General features: G+C 40.6%; 1 protein-coding gene across 4 annotated transcripts in view; it reads right to left on the bottom strand.

Moving 5' to 3' along the window:
* Positions 1 to 15,517, bottom strand: part of KLF12 (Kruppel like factor 12) — a 488,339-nt gene that overhangs the window by 12,049 nt on the left and 460,773 nt on the right. Inside the window, exon 9 of one of the 4 annotated variants that reach the window (XM_025197321.1) lies at positions 6,415 to 6,730. The exons of 2 other annotated variants lie outside the window; for them this stretch is intronic. In XM_025197321.1, coding sequence (XP_025053106.1) covers positions 6,672 to 6,730 — 59 coding nt within the window. In that variant the 3' untranslated portion in view covers positions 6,415 to 6,671. Of the gene's footprint in view, positions 1 to 6,414; positions 6,731 to 6,753; positions 7,292 to 15,517 lie in introns of those variants that run through there. One more of the 4 variants, XM_025197319.1, reaches the window with a different exon arrangement.

Here is a 15,517-nt window from a genome sequence, read left to right on the forward strand (position 1 = left end):
ACACCATCTAAATCAGCTTTTAAGAATCAATATGGTAGACAACTAGATATGCATTTTATAATCACTTCTTGAAAAGATTTTGCTTTATATAAGATATCTGATGAGAGAAAGTAAGAAAGAATAAGAGGAATGGTGAATAAGAGAAAGAAGAGAATTGTTTTCTGCAATGGATGTTTTTTCCCTGTGAAGTAGATCAAGAAACACCTCTCTTTCAGTTGTATCCAATTGTTATTCACAGTAAACACTTCATCAAAGATTGATAGTACAAAAAGTAAACACATTCATGAATCATCCAGTAGAACAGAGCTTTCCAAACTTTTCATGTTGGTGACACACTTTTTAGACATGCATCATTTCGTGACACAGTAATTCAGTTCCGGGGGAGGGGCCAAGGGAAGCAGACGCGAGTAAGGGAGCTCCGCGGTGCCCTTCCGCAAAATTTTCTGCATTTCGCGTGACACACCTACACACTGCCGTCGACACACTAATGTGTCGCGGCACACAGTTTGGAAAGCTCTGCAGTAGAAACTGAACTTTGACTGCAGTTAGTTCCAAGAACAGATGCTGTTTTAGTATCAGTATATTTTTTCAGATATTTTGATTTGAAAATGTGCTATGGCTGTGACCATTTAAAACACAATTTTTCTTTTTCTAAAAGAAAAATGTGTCTGTAGTTTTAAGCAATGTAATTCTTTTGAGAGACAGCAAGGTAGATTTTCTATAGACAATGTTGCAAAATTATTTTTAAAAGCCCAATAAAGGTTTTCGATTGTTAATATACTCAACCCTCCTCATGCATTCCCACATAAAAATTAGAGGCTGAAATTACCCATCCTACCCATGCCAGACTTCCTCCAGATATTAATGTGAAAAATTAAAGGGGGGACCTGGAGTACAATGAAAACCAACAATCACAAAGATACAAGTATGTGCAGAACTCTTAAAGTTGCACTTGAATAGCCATCTATTAAAAATTGTTGATTGCTGGATTGAAAAAGTAATTATTTCCAAATGTGAGACTTCATAGAAGAAAAGATTTTGATCTGAGCATTTCTTACACATGCTCAGTGCCTCTCAACTCTCAATTCTTCTCAAAACAACCATTTGCTTTTATGCAAGAGGCAAGAATTTTTGTGGGTGATATCTAGGGATCCTGGTTTTCTCTGATAAAAAAATCCCCAATTTTCAGATTTAAAAAAGTAACCCAAAAACCCACATTTTTATGTGATCAAAATGAAACACCACCATATATATATGGCTGAGGCACCTGACAGCCAGCATTCCCCAGTTAGGCAATGGGCAGGGGGAGCAGGTGGGAGAACTGGTGTTCTCCCTGTGAGTGCTGACTGAGGAGTGGGGGTGCAATGCGACCCCTCTGCGAGAGCCGGGCTGGTGCGATCAGCTGCAAGAGACCCTCCCCCCACCCCAGTTGGTGAGATTGGCTGTGGGGGGGACCCCCTCCCCCCGGTGGCTGAGTGGCTGCTGGGGGGGCATATGCCCCCCCAACTCAGGAGGCACCAGTTGCCCATGAATCCTTGGAACCTTTGGACCTGGCTTACAGATGTGGGGCTTCAGTGGCATTCAGTGGCTGCAGAGGCCTTCTGCGGGTGCTCTATCCATACCATTTCCCCAAGCAGTGGCAGGGAAGGGTCCTAGAACTGACTCTTCCCTCCCTTCCCCCCACACCCACCTCCTGCCCTGCCAGCCTACTGCTTTTTACCCGGGCTGGGTCATTCCAGCCCATAGCCAGACAAAGTTGCCTACCACTAGTCCATGGCTCTCCCAGCTATACAGTCAGTCCAATAAAAGATATTACCACAAAAATCCTTGCCTCTTACATTTTCCTGTACCATCACTGGTACAACATCACCTCGATACTACCATTTGTATTTATGAAATTGTTGGATCCAATTATTTGTATATATGATCTGTTAAGTCTGAAACAGCTCCCCAAAATTTTAAATATAATTGGAATAATAGGAATTCATATGTAGTTCTGGCCCATATATATTATTCAAATATATTCAGAGTCTTTACTATGAAATAGGTCACATAAAGGCTTGGAATAGGAGCATCCTCTTCATGGGTGACATTTTAGGAAGGGATGGATGGGGCAGGAGAGGGATATTCCTTTATGATGTGCAGATGAAATAGCTGGAACAAAAGTGTCTTCTCCTCCTACAATGTTTGGCTTTCCCCTGAAAGTGGGTAGACAATGGATAGCAGAGGAGAGACCATTGCTCAATATTTTGTCTTTGCCAGCCTGCATGGGCTGACAAAAGCTGTTGATCATCTGGGCAGCGAGAAGGCAGCTGCAGGAGCACTCTTTCTCCTTTCTGGGAAGAGAGAAGGCCTCCTTGTGGAGTTAGCTCAGCTTCCTCTCTATCTTTCCACCAACATTCCTGAATCCACAATAAGGGAAGTCCAGCTAGACAGGCAGAAAGATGAATCCTTTAACCTAGTCCAGAACCAGTTGTTGTTCTGGCTCCTCCTCTGCCCAGGGGAAACAACCCCATGGGTCTTTGGGGAGAGAAACAGAGAGGGAAGGAAATGTGGGGTTTCTGGGGGAGCTGAAGAGTGGCTTGCGATAGGGGTTTGGTGGGAGAGCCAGGATAGTTTGTGTTTGATGCAGAAGGGCATGATTTATAAGGGGAGGAAAAGGAAATGGGAATTTTGGAAGAAGGAAGGGAATCTGGTGGAGGAATCTAGGCAAAATGGGTCATATGACTAGTTAATTTAACACATAAAAAGTTCTCAGTTATAGAACAAAGGCTGCTGCAGGCATGGAGTGATGATATTGGGAGGGCAACTTTTTCATGGTATGAGCACTATGTAATGTACTACTAAACATTTTTCTGCCTAGTGAATCATTATATTTTTCATATCTTTTTCTTTTTTTTTAAAGATATAAGAAGACCTACTAAGATATACTGTAAATCAACAAACAGTTGTAATTTCCTCACAAGTACAGTCTAATATCTGCAAAGAGTGGTAGATAAGAATACCATGCAAAGGCCCATCTTAAGATCTGTACATGATTTCAGTTGAACTTCAGTGGTGCCAATGTGGGGTGAATGAAGAATTCATGTTCATTCACATCACCAGAGATCTAAGTTAACTTTTCAAATATAATTAATAATTTTTGGTGCTGTAGTTTTAAGGTGCCCAACTTAAGATAGCAAAGGTATAATTTTCATAGGGTTAGCACTTTCTGAAGTGCCAGGTACTTTTATGGGACCTCCAGCTGAATATCTAAAAATTGAAGCAGGGAAGAAACACACTTGTGAAATGTACAGATATGCTATTTTCCTTTTTCTATGGGACTCTGTAAACTTGCCAACAGTTGCCAGTTCCTCCTGCACACTTGCAGCACTTGTTTTCTCTCAAGACAGCCTTTGTAATGTCACAAGTTAAAGAAATGCAGTTTTTTATGTAGGTATTTAATACGCAGAGAACACACTCCAGGGAATGTACTGTACCAGATTTATAGCACAGTAGATCTGATCAAACCAATTTGGACAAACTTTTTTCTAGGTCTAAAAAAATCATTTCTTTGTAAGAGTTCTCAGGTTGAAGTTGGACTTGGGAAAGCCATTGGTGGCTTAGGGATGTGGAAAGGCCTCAAAGGTCTGCTCTGCCTATTTCAGAGCGATGACTGAAATCTGGGTCTCTCATGTTCCAGATAAATGCCCTCAGTGGGTGAATCGACATGTGCCCCTATGGTTCTGTTGTAACTGCACCATCATTAGTAGGTCCTTTAGTACTAAATTACAGTGCTGTTACTGTACCATGCTGGCCGTGGACAGTTATTTTTATCTGTTACATCACCGTAGCAATGTGCTATAGTTAGGGAGCACGTTGGTATGGTGACATAGCTGCTGCATCACAGTTTGTGCCTGCCAATGCTACGTTGCCACAGTGCATTGCTACAGCAACATAGCATTGCATGTAGATGCGCCCAGTAATGAGCGATAGAGTCAATCCCTCCTGTTGGAGCTGTTCCATTTTATGGAAATAATTAAACATTTGCGGATTCAAAGAGAGAGACTGACTGTATAGGCTAGTAGTTAAGTAGCTGGTATAGCATGTGGCAGACAAAGGTCTGAAGTCCTTGATCTACCCAATTTGGATCAGTGGGTTAACACTGGTGTCAACCACAGTTCACATGAGTGCCTTACATATGGAATTTTAGCACCCTCTTCTCCCAGTTTCCCTACCTCCCAGTTTCCCAGCCTCCCAGTTGGGAGGAAAAATGTCCAGCACACCTACAGCCTAGGGAATGACCTGCTGGGTGGCATGGAAGTGGAAAGGGATCTTGGAGTCCAAGATCCACTCCAAGATGAACATGAGTCGGCAGTGTGACGAAGCCATCAAAAAAGCCAATGGCACTTTATCGTGCATCAGCAGATGCATGACGAATAGGTCCAAGGAGGTGATACTTCCCCTCTATCGGGCGCTGGTCAGACCGCAGTTAGAGTACTTCGTGCAATTCTGGGCGCCGCACTTCAAGAGGGACGCGGATAACCTGGAGAGGGTCCAGAGAAGGGCCACTCGTATGGTTAAGGGCCTAAAGACCAAGCCTTATGAGGAGAGACTAGAGAAACTGGATCTATTCAGCCTCCTCAAGAGAAGGTTGAGAGGCAACCTTGTGGCTGCCTATAAGTTCATCACGGGGGCACAGAAGGGAATTGGTGAGTATTTATTCACCAAGGCACCCCCGGGGGTTACAAGAAATAATGGCCACAAGCTAGCAGAGAGCAGATTTAGATTGGACATTAGGAAGAACTTCTTCACGGTTAGAGTGGCCAGGGTCTGGAACGGGCTCCCAAGGAAGGTGGTGCTCTCCCCTACCCTGGGGGGCTTCAAGAGGAGGTTAGATGAGTATCTAGCTGGGGTCATCTAGATGGGGTCATTTCCTGCTTATGCAGGGGGTCGGACTCGATGATCTATTGAGGTCCCTTCTGACCCTAGCATCTATGAATCTATGAATCTACCTCCAAACATTTCCAGAGGTCTCCGTTTTTTGTTCTACGTTGAAACAAAAACAAACTCCAAAACTTTGAAACATTTTACAAAATTATATTTTTGTTTCTGAGCATAGTTCAGGTGTTGGGCTGCCCTTACCACTTGGTTTCAGCTTGTCAGTGTATCTGCTGGCTGCTGCCAGAAATAAAAGGGTTGCATCTTTCTGAGCAACAGATAAGTAATTCGACTCCCATTTTTGTTCTCTTGAAATCTTTTCTATTTTGATTAGTAGGTCAGATACATTACTTTGAGATATAGGCTTGGGGGTCTAACTTCCATCTTATTTTTCCTTATTTTAGTTAGTTGCATTTAGTTAACTGCTTAAAGATTTTATGAGCCAATGGTAATTGGGTTGTGTTATAAGCAGGGATCCTGGTTTTCTCTGATAAAAAAATCCCCAATTTCTGGATTTAAAAAAGTAACCCAAAATCCTTATTTATTTATTTATTTTATATATACACACATACATATATAAATATGCACATATACATATACATACATACATATACATATGCATATATATATTACCTCTCTTTTGAAAATTAGTTGAAATATTATCCATTACAACTGCGTTTTCACACACACAGCATATTAATGATAAATGATGATGATATGTAGTGATCTTTATTTATTTATTTGTATACCATTATATCTATCTATTTATCTATCTATCTATACATATGCCTGGTGTTTCATTTTAATCATGGAAAAACCTGGATTTTGGGTTACTTATTTTAATCTGAAAATTGGGGATTTTTTTTTTTTTTTTAAATCAGAGAAAACCAGGATCCCTGGTTATAAGGACATCAGAAGTCATGGCATTTGAATTCAGTTTTGACAGAATATAAATTTAGGGGCTATATTGCATGGTTGTAAATTGTCAATTAACATATTTAGATTTTAAATTAGAAGACTTTTTTTTCACCCCAGTAGATTGATTCTGGAATAGCCCTCTAATTGGAGCAGGGGGACAAAAAACACTGACAAGTTTTAGGAAATGGATTATATGATGCTGTTGTCTATGATAGCTGGGTACCACATTAGATAACCTCGAGGCTTCTTCCAATCCTATATGCCTTTTGGGAGATTTGTACCACAAAGATTAAAATTTCATGAGGAGACAGGTACCTTTGAGTTCATAGGTTCATTCAAACCAGAACTGGAAAACAGGAACCCCTTGGTTTTTGATCCAGTCTGGGACAAAAACCATATTTGGTTTTGGTCCATATCTTGTCCTCCAGTATAAAATGGTATACAAATAAATGAATAAAGATCACTACATATCATCATCAATAATTAATATGCTGTGTGTGTGAAAATGCAGTTGTAATGGTTGGATAATATTTCAACTAATTTTTGAAAGAGGTAAAATATTGCCAGTTTAAACAGACCACTTGGAAGCAACTTAGAAGGGAATAAATTCTACATATAATTTAAATAGTATCAATACATTCATCAAAAATACCCATGATAAATCTGCAGATAATAAAAAACCATGTCAGTATAATTCCTTGTATTTCAACCCAGCTCCCCATCAAATTATACAAATTATCCTGTCAAAGGTTGATGCTCTCAGGGAAAAGACAAGCTGCTTTTTTGCATTTTTCAGACTGCAAATACACCTCTTGTTTCTCTCCTCCATTGCTTCAGAGTATGTTTTGTACTCTTGAAAAAATGATGAGCAACCCCCTTTCACTGGAAATTCCTGCATAATGTAAAAATGCAAAACAAGTGAACTTTTTTCCCCTCAACAAATATAAACACATTCCATTTGAAGGTACAGTTATAAAATAGCAAAGATATGATTAAAGAATTCCATATGAGTTCATTACATGCTTTTATTTCTGGTAAACTAATAAATGTTTCCAGCTCATTTAAAAAAATAATCTCACAACATTACACAGGAAGAAAGAAAATATTACTGTTTGGGTCTCTGATAGGATATTAGCAAAAAAGAAAATCTGTGCCAGATATGCAAGTCAATAAGCAGAGAAACCCATAAAGTATATCAAGTCCAGACAAAAATAAAACAAGCAAAAGCAGAAAATCACTTAAACTACAGCAGAGCATTGGTAGACCCATAAATAACTGTTGTGCTACAAGCCAAGGCAAAAACCTCAGAAACACATTTTCAGAGATCTACAATTAAGACTGAAAAAGAGGAAAATAACAATAAAACAAAAAGCTTTTTACAGAATTCTAATGAAGAAAACAACACAAGGGTGCAATAAGAAGTCAGATGAGGTCATACTATACCCAGGAAGAGCTGTAATGAAAGAAAACAGGAAAAAGTCATCTATAGTGTAACTCAATGTAAAAACATATACATTAACATGGAAGCAAATTGCCAGGATACTGTGCTGTCTGTCTTTTGTACATATACCTATTCCTACATCTATGTGTAAGAATAGTTGTATGACTTAGTGTATTACTTTAGACAAACAAATCTAGCACCTGTCCAAGACACTAGTTACTCTGATGCTGTAGCATGTAGCAATGTAAGAAAGGTCTTTCCTTGGTTGAGAATATCTCAGAGTATTCAGGAAGGGAAACAAGGCCATCCATACCGCATGGATATCACATGGATTTTGGGTACTGTATATGCAGATTTAGAGTATCTTCAGTTGAGTACCTTAGCTAATTTTAACACCATTCCTATTCTTGCAAATCCCAAATTAGGATTGCAAAGAAAACATTTCAAACTTCTAAGGCATAGCAAGCTCTGAGTGTCTAATGAGTTGCATTTGAAATGAAGATCTGCTAGATTTTGAGTTGATAAATAGCCTCAATCCTGCCTCCATTAGAGTTAATGGCAAATCTCCCCTGGAATTCACAAGGGGAAGGACAGAACTCTGGAAATTACAAGACAGAAATTGAGAGGATCCTAACATTATAGAAGCAATTTTTTCTATAGATCCATTTTACCTCCTCATGCATGGGTTCATAGCAGGTAGATCATGCCTGACTAATCTAGTCTCTTTTTATGACCAGGTTACAAAACGCCTGGACACGGGAGTAGGGGTTGATGTCGTATACTTAGACTTCAGGAAGGCCTTTGATACGGTATCCCACAACATACTGGTGAACAAGCTAAGAGGCTGTGACTTGGATGACTACACAGTCCGGTGGGTGGCGAATTGGATAGAGGGTCGCACCCAGAGAGTCGTAGTGGATGGGTTGCTTTCGAACTGGAAGGGTGTGGGCAGTGGGGTCCCGCAGGGCTCGGTCCTAGGACTGATACTCTTCAATGTCTTCATCAGTGACTTGGATGAGGGAGTGAAGTGTACTCTGTTCAAGTTTGCAGATGACACAAAACTGTGGGGAGAAGTGGACACATCGGAGGGCAGGGAACAACTACAAGCAGACCTGGACATGTTGGACAAATGGGCAGAAAACAACAGAATGCAATTCAACAAGGAGAAATGCAAAGTGCTGCACCTAGGGAGGAAAAAAGTCCAGCACACCTACTGCCTAGGAAATGACCTGCTTGGAGGCACGGAAGCGGAAAGGGATCTTGCAGTCCTAGTGGACTCCAAGATGAACATGAGTCGACAGCGTGATGAAACCATCAGAAAAGCTAATGGCACTTTATCGTGCATCAGCAGATGCATGACGAACAGGTCCAAGGAGGTGATACTTCTCCTCTATCGGGCGCTGGTCAGACCACAGTTGGAATACTGCGTGCAATTTTGGGCGCCACACTTCAAGAGAGATGTGGATAACCTGGAGAGGGTCCAGAGAAGGGCCACTCGTATGGTTAAGGGCTTGCAGGCCAAGCCCTAATGAAACCATCAGAAAAGCTAATGGCACTTTATCGTGCATCAGCAGATGCATGACGAACAGATCCAAGGAGGTGATACTTCCCCTCTATCGGGTGCTGGTCAGACCGCAGTTGGAATACTGCATGCAACTTTGGGGACCCCTACCATGGGGGTCTTCAAGAGGAGGTCAGATAGGCATCTAGCTGGGGTCATCTAAACCCAGAACTCTTTCCTGCCTATGCAGGGGGTCGGACTCGATGATCTATTGACGTCCCTTCCAACCCTAGTATCTATGAATCTATGAATCTATGAATGGGAGGTTGTATTTACAGTTGTAGGAATTTTAGTTAACTACTTTGCTTCTTGTCTTGCCATTTCAAAAGTACAAATATACTGGGAAAGTAATAAAATACTGGAACAGGTTATACAGAGAGGTTGTGGAATCTCCATGCTTAGAGGTCTTGAAGACCTGGGTAGACAAAGCTTGGTTGGAATGATCTAGTTGGGGCTGATCATGCTTTGAGCAGGGGGTTGGACAAGATGATCTCCTGAGGTCCTTCCAACCCTAATTTTCTATCATTCTATATGCCATGATAAATACATGGTCATTTAATGACCTCTTGGAAGACTCATAGTTCTCATCTAAAATAATCTCTGATACAATTGTTGGCAAGCTGGCAAGTGTGGCCATCGTTTATTATTATTTCAAGTTGAATGTGTTTGATTCAGAAGATTTTGAAATATGCATTGCTAACCTGTTAAAATTATTATTGGGGGGGAAAAACTCATTATAAGCAGGGATCCTGGTTTTCACTGATAAAAATAATCCCCAATTTTCAGATTAAAAAAAGTAACCCCAAATCCACATTTTTCCGTGATTTCCATGGCGGCACTCCATCCCAGCCCCCTCTCCCAGCCCCCGTCATTCTTGATGGCCAATTGGCAATATGTGTGTGTTTGCCAATTGCCCATCAAGCAGTTGATGGGCAGTTTGCTAGTGTGTGTGTGTATGTACACACACATGCACACTAGCAAACTGCCCATCAAGAATGATGGGGGCAGGAAGGGGGAGGGGGCTGGGATGGAGTGCCACCACCTAATGCCCCATTCAGCCGATTTTCTGCCTGTTGCAGGGCCAGTGCTGCTGGCCTCAGCTCCCCCACCCTCTGTCTCGTCCTTGGCACCACTTCAGAATCATGGCAGTGCTCCCCCATGCTTGACGCACTCTGATTGGCTGTTTCTGCCAACCAGTCAGAGTGCGAATAAAGCATTACAGACAGACAGACAGACTTAGGCTTTCATAGTATTAGAATATATAGTGGCATTTCATTTTAATCACGGAAAAAATGTGGATTTTGGGTTAGTTTTTTTATTCTAAAAATTGGGGAGGAATATTGTGGGTGGGATTTTCTTCAAGGGTTCCATCTTAAAGAGTATTGTATAATGGCAGATTATTCCAATCTTCCTAGTGGTGCTATTTCCTTTATACGCCACAGCAGGAAACAACAACAGCTAAAACCCCAGAAACAAGGAAAACTACTGAAAATTTGGAAACCTATAAGCAGAAATCCTGTTTTTCTCTGATATTAAAAAAAAATGCCCAATTTTCAAATTAAAATTAAGAACACTTAAAAAATTCACAATTTTCAGATTTTAAAAATGTGGATTTTGGGTTCCTTTTTTTAAACCTAGAAATTGGGGATTATTTTTTTTTTATCAGAGAAAACCAGGATCCCAGATTATAAATTTCCCATTTCTCAGTACTGTTTTCCTTGTTTTGGGGTCTTTAGCTATTGTTTCCTGCTGTGGGGTGTAAAGGAAATAACACCACTAGCAAGATCAGAATAATCAGCTTTTACAGAATACTCTAATTCAGTGGTGGAACCCTTGAGGATAAGGCACACAGTGGTAAGAAAAGATCAACTTTGTGAAAGAGTTTATATTTGTAGTCTTTGGAATCTTAGAACACCATGTTCTTTCCTCTCTGCCATTTCTTTCACAGTTGTTTTTTTCGTTGTTTATTTTTCCTTAAAGGATAGGTACGAGGTACACTCTGTTATGCTCTATTGCTACTGCAACTGATGTTTGTGTTGTTTTAAAATCCCAATTCATCTCCTGCATCCATTTGAATTGCACTACATTTTGCTCCACTGCCCTGCTTATTTCCTTCCTGGAACAGACACTAAAGTAAAGCTCATTTACTGCGCTATTGCCCTCTAAATTAAACCAGGATGTCTGACACTCCTGAGTCTTCTTTTAGTACTGAAGTTAGGCCATAGAATTAATCATAGGGAAATAGGACTGGAAGGGATGTCATCTAGTCCAACCCCCTGCCTGAGGCAGGATCATCTCTATCCAAACCATCCCATAAAAACCATAATCTAAACTCTACAAAAGACTATACACTACATCTAAACTCTACAAAGATTACCAGCAACACTGATACAACATAGACCAAACATGCTAACCTGCCATGGGTAAAACAACCATGACAGCCAACATCCTACTTCTATGAAACATGATGAATCTGACCATGGGCTAAAATTCCTTCCTGACTGAAAATATGGTGATCAGTCAGACTCAGAGTGGAGGGGTAAGACATCCTAGCCAGGAACTACAGGCTTTGGTTTCAGCAGGGCAGGAATATTGGTACACCCCAGTCAAAATCCCCAGCCTTGGGTGCAGCTAACACCCAATGCCTCTGAAGAAGGCTTAAAAACACCCTGACACATATAGCAGAAAAGGACAGGAGCAACCAGCCAAGCCCAGACACATGGAAAATACCCATAGTAGAACATAGGCATAGTTATGCCTAGATCATTCCCTACCAGTGGCTGTCTAACCTCTTCTTGAACACCTCCAGTGATGGATAGTCCACAACCTCCCTAGGCAGTCTATTCCACTTCCTCTCTATTTTAACAGTGAAGAAGTTTTTTTTCCCCAGATACCATTTAGATATCCTTAGTCTTGGCTATTGGCTCTTCCACTCAACCATACAGCTGTAACAGTTGATAGAATATATGCATTTATGTCTAGTAGTCCCCCCCTCTACATGTTACAAGTATCAAATAACTAACTAGTTAATTGCACAATTAACTTAAGACCAGCTACACATGCAAAGTAGCTATCACACAATAAAAGCTCCAATCAGCTATAAAATTAGACCTCAAAAATGTATACTAACTTTATAGCTGGTTGCATGTAGTAGGATAGACCAATAGATTGTATAGGCCAGAAGGGACCTCGGAAGATCATCGGGTCCAGCCCACTGCACCAAGCAGGAAAGAAATTGGGGGTCAGGTGACCCCAGCAAGGTGAGTGTCTAGTCTCCTCTTGAAGATTTCCAGGGTAGGTGATTGCACCACCTCTGGAGGGAGTCATGTCTCCTGCAGCTGGAACCCCACATGGGTGTACTGTGCCCAGCTGCAGGGGTGTGCGGTGCCCAGCATGAAAATCCTGGGCCCTGGGGATCATAGCTGCTGTGATCCCTAAGACTCAGAGATGCATGAAACCCCCAGCCTACACAAGGCTCTGGATCCAGGCAGTGCACATGGCACAGCTGAGAACAAGAGTCCCTTTACCTGATTGGCTCTTGGTCCCAGCTGCGTGTGAGGTGCAGCTGGGACCTGGAGCCCTGTCCATTGTGAGATTCTTAGTCCCCGCTGCTTGTGGCCCCTGCAGCTGGGAGCCCCCTCATCAAAGGGAGCTTCCAGTCATGGAAGCCTGCTTTTTGCAGTGCAGGGGGAGCCCAGGATCTGGCTCCCCCTACACTGGCAATAAGGTGTGATGGGATTGAATGTGCGATCTTATGATTGTGTGTCCTGCCATTTATGTGTGGCATAGCAGGAGGTGCAATTGTGTGGAACATGCATTAGATCCAATTCTTCTTTTACCTGCACGTGTATAGGGGACTGTACTGAATTAAAGTAACTGTTGCTTTTGCTGCCTAACTTTAAGCACATGGATATTAAACTTTTAGTGACTGTTGATTAATTTGGGAATATTAAAACATGAGACTCTGGTGCAGTTCCATCACTATTTAGGAATAAAAAATGTTCGTAGCAGAAGTGCGACATTCCTGGGCAACTGGGCAACTGTGATTGGGGGCGGGGGGGGAAACCATCTATTCCCATCTTGGAAAGAATCACTGTATTTACACAAGGAAGGCGCAGAGATTTTCTAGAGTATAAAGGTACAATTTGTATTGTCTTAAGCAATTTCCAGGTTGCTTTAACCAATTCATTTTTTGCCTCAGGATGTGAGAAAACAAACACACCTTAAAAAGCAGATTTAAAACACACACTCATGTCTATCTGGAAAAACTTTGTGATTGATTAAAGTTCAAGCTATCTGCTCAAAGACCAGATCACAGCAACCACAATGATTGCAATCACAACAACTACAATGATTCCAATTCCAGCTATGAGGGGGAGGGGGGGGGGGGGGGGTTTTTGGTTGGTCTTTTGGGTTTTTTTTGCTTTCTCCACTGTTTTCATATTTTTGCTCAGTAGAATTTTCTCTTGTTTCAGCTCCTGGGACATACTTAAGAGAAATAATACTATTCTCCTATCGACTCAGTCTCTAAAATAATAAACAATGTAAATGTGCAGCACTACTGACATCAGATGCACCAACTGAGGATAGGGATCAAAGTACTGATAGTTTTGCATTTATATATTCTGTTTTGAGTTTATAAACTTTCTGGGCCAGAAAATTAAAGTTGGCCAACACTGAAAAAGTAGTCTACAAATATGCAAAACAAAATGCAAATTTTGTAAAATGCACTCCACTTTTTTCACGCCCTTTCCGCAAATATTCAGTTCCTTAGTTTATGAGCACAACTGATCAACTGCAGGAATACATGTTCAGAGAAACCGAATAACAGCCATAAATGTAAGTTATTGGGGTGGAGATTTGTAACATCCAGTCGGTGTGCAAAAGCTTGCCATTTGCTCTATATAGCCAATGAAAAGGGACCAACACTTTTTACATATTGACTATGTAATGTTCACAAATCCTTTGCATGTGCTCCTTTGAATGTTCTCTCAGATTGACTGACTTTTGACCACAGATGATCAGCAGTTTTTAAAGTCATCCTTAAAATAATTTGTTATAGAATTTTAAGTAATGACCATATTTGGGGAAAAAAATGTAAATTGTGCATGGACAATTGCAAACAAGAAAAGTTAACACTAATTGAGTAAATCATTCTCTGTGCATTGTTTCATCAGTCTATAGATAAATTACGCTAGATATCAGGAAGCTAGCAAGGTTGATTGTTCTTTGGCTATGATTAAACAGTCTGCCTATTTTTCCTTCCTTTTATTCCTGTTCCACTTTGAGCTTCTCTCAGTAAACTTTGAGCTTCTCTCAGTAAACTTCCTTTGCTGGTAGCAGGAGGTAAACATTTCCCTGTAGCATTCTCAGTACTTAAGTCCTGCCATTTATTGCAATTTAACTATCAAGTTAGTGAGTTAAAGTCACTGAAAGTCATTATCCAGGCAGTCCAGGTATATTGATTGAAAAGTAACCCCCTTGTCAATGTCCATATGGAAATGTAACAACAGAGGCTAAGCAAAACTGCCACTCTTAACAATTTGGATTATATCCATGACATTAGGAACTGAATTTATGATACTCAAGCCTGAGACATTTTCTTTGGGAAACCAGAGATCTTTTGTAAAGTGCCTGTTTAAAATCTTAATTCATACACAATCCCACATCACATATTCCTGACTGAGTTCATAATGCACTACTTACCTATCTAAGATCTTTACCAAAGTTTACATACTTTCTCCATGCATCTGGTGCCAGCACAGCCACTTACATATTACACTTTTTTTTTTATTTTTTGGAATAAACTTTATCAGATTTCAAAAAACAAAGTCTCTGTTATTTTTATGTTTCTCAAAGAAGACATATGATTTCTATCCCTATTGCTGCAATCCCTATTGCATACATTCATTTAAAATTAAATCATTTAATTGTCTAGGAAAATCAGCATCTGGTGAAAGTTTCCTCCTGTTCCACTGAATGAGTCAAGCAAAGTGTTTCAAAATAAGCTAACTTCTTACCTCTGTCATATGACAATGGTAAAAAAAAAAGAGTTGATTCCTTCCAACACTGAACAAGGAGATTTATCAGAAGAAGGAAAGCAGTGGTATCCTTAAAATCAAACATGCCCCATTTATTTCCTTGCAGAGCTTCTGCATAGTAGCTATATTGAGCTCTCTTACTGCCTGGTTTTCTGATACAGACTTAAAAACTCACTAGATATTCTCAGGAGGGACTGTAGATAAAATGCTAACAAAAATCCCCTTTTGTAAAATTAAAAAAACAACCAGGCAGACTTGCCCCACATTTATAGTTACCTTTTGTTCCAGTTGTGCTGGGTCTTGTTTTGGAAGATATCAGTAATTAAAAAAAGAAATCTCTATTTTATTATGTTCATTTTTTAAGAAATTTACTTTTGGACTCTCATTACACAGATATATGGCGATTTCTTTGTAATAATCCTCTTTGATGGTCTTGCTCTTCCACTTAGATTATAGAGATGGGATTGTAGAGGCAGCAGCAAGGCACCAGACTGCCATCCATAGACCCTGAGATGGTGCAGTGTCCCTTGGAGGAACTGGATGCCTTTAAGTCGGCAGGCCTGGATAAGCTCCATCCGAGGGTACTGAAGGCACTGGCTGACATCATTGCACAGCCACTGGCGGTAATATTTGAAC

This window comes from Alligator sinensis, unplaced genomic scaffold, assembly GCF_000455745.1.
Source record: "Alligator sinensis unplaced genomic scaffold, ASM45574v1 scaffold241_1, whole genome shotgun sequence".
NCBI classification, from domain to species: Eukaryota; Metazoa; Chordata; order Crocodylia; family Alligatoridae; genus Alligator; species Alligator sinensis.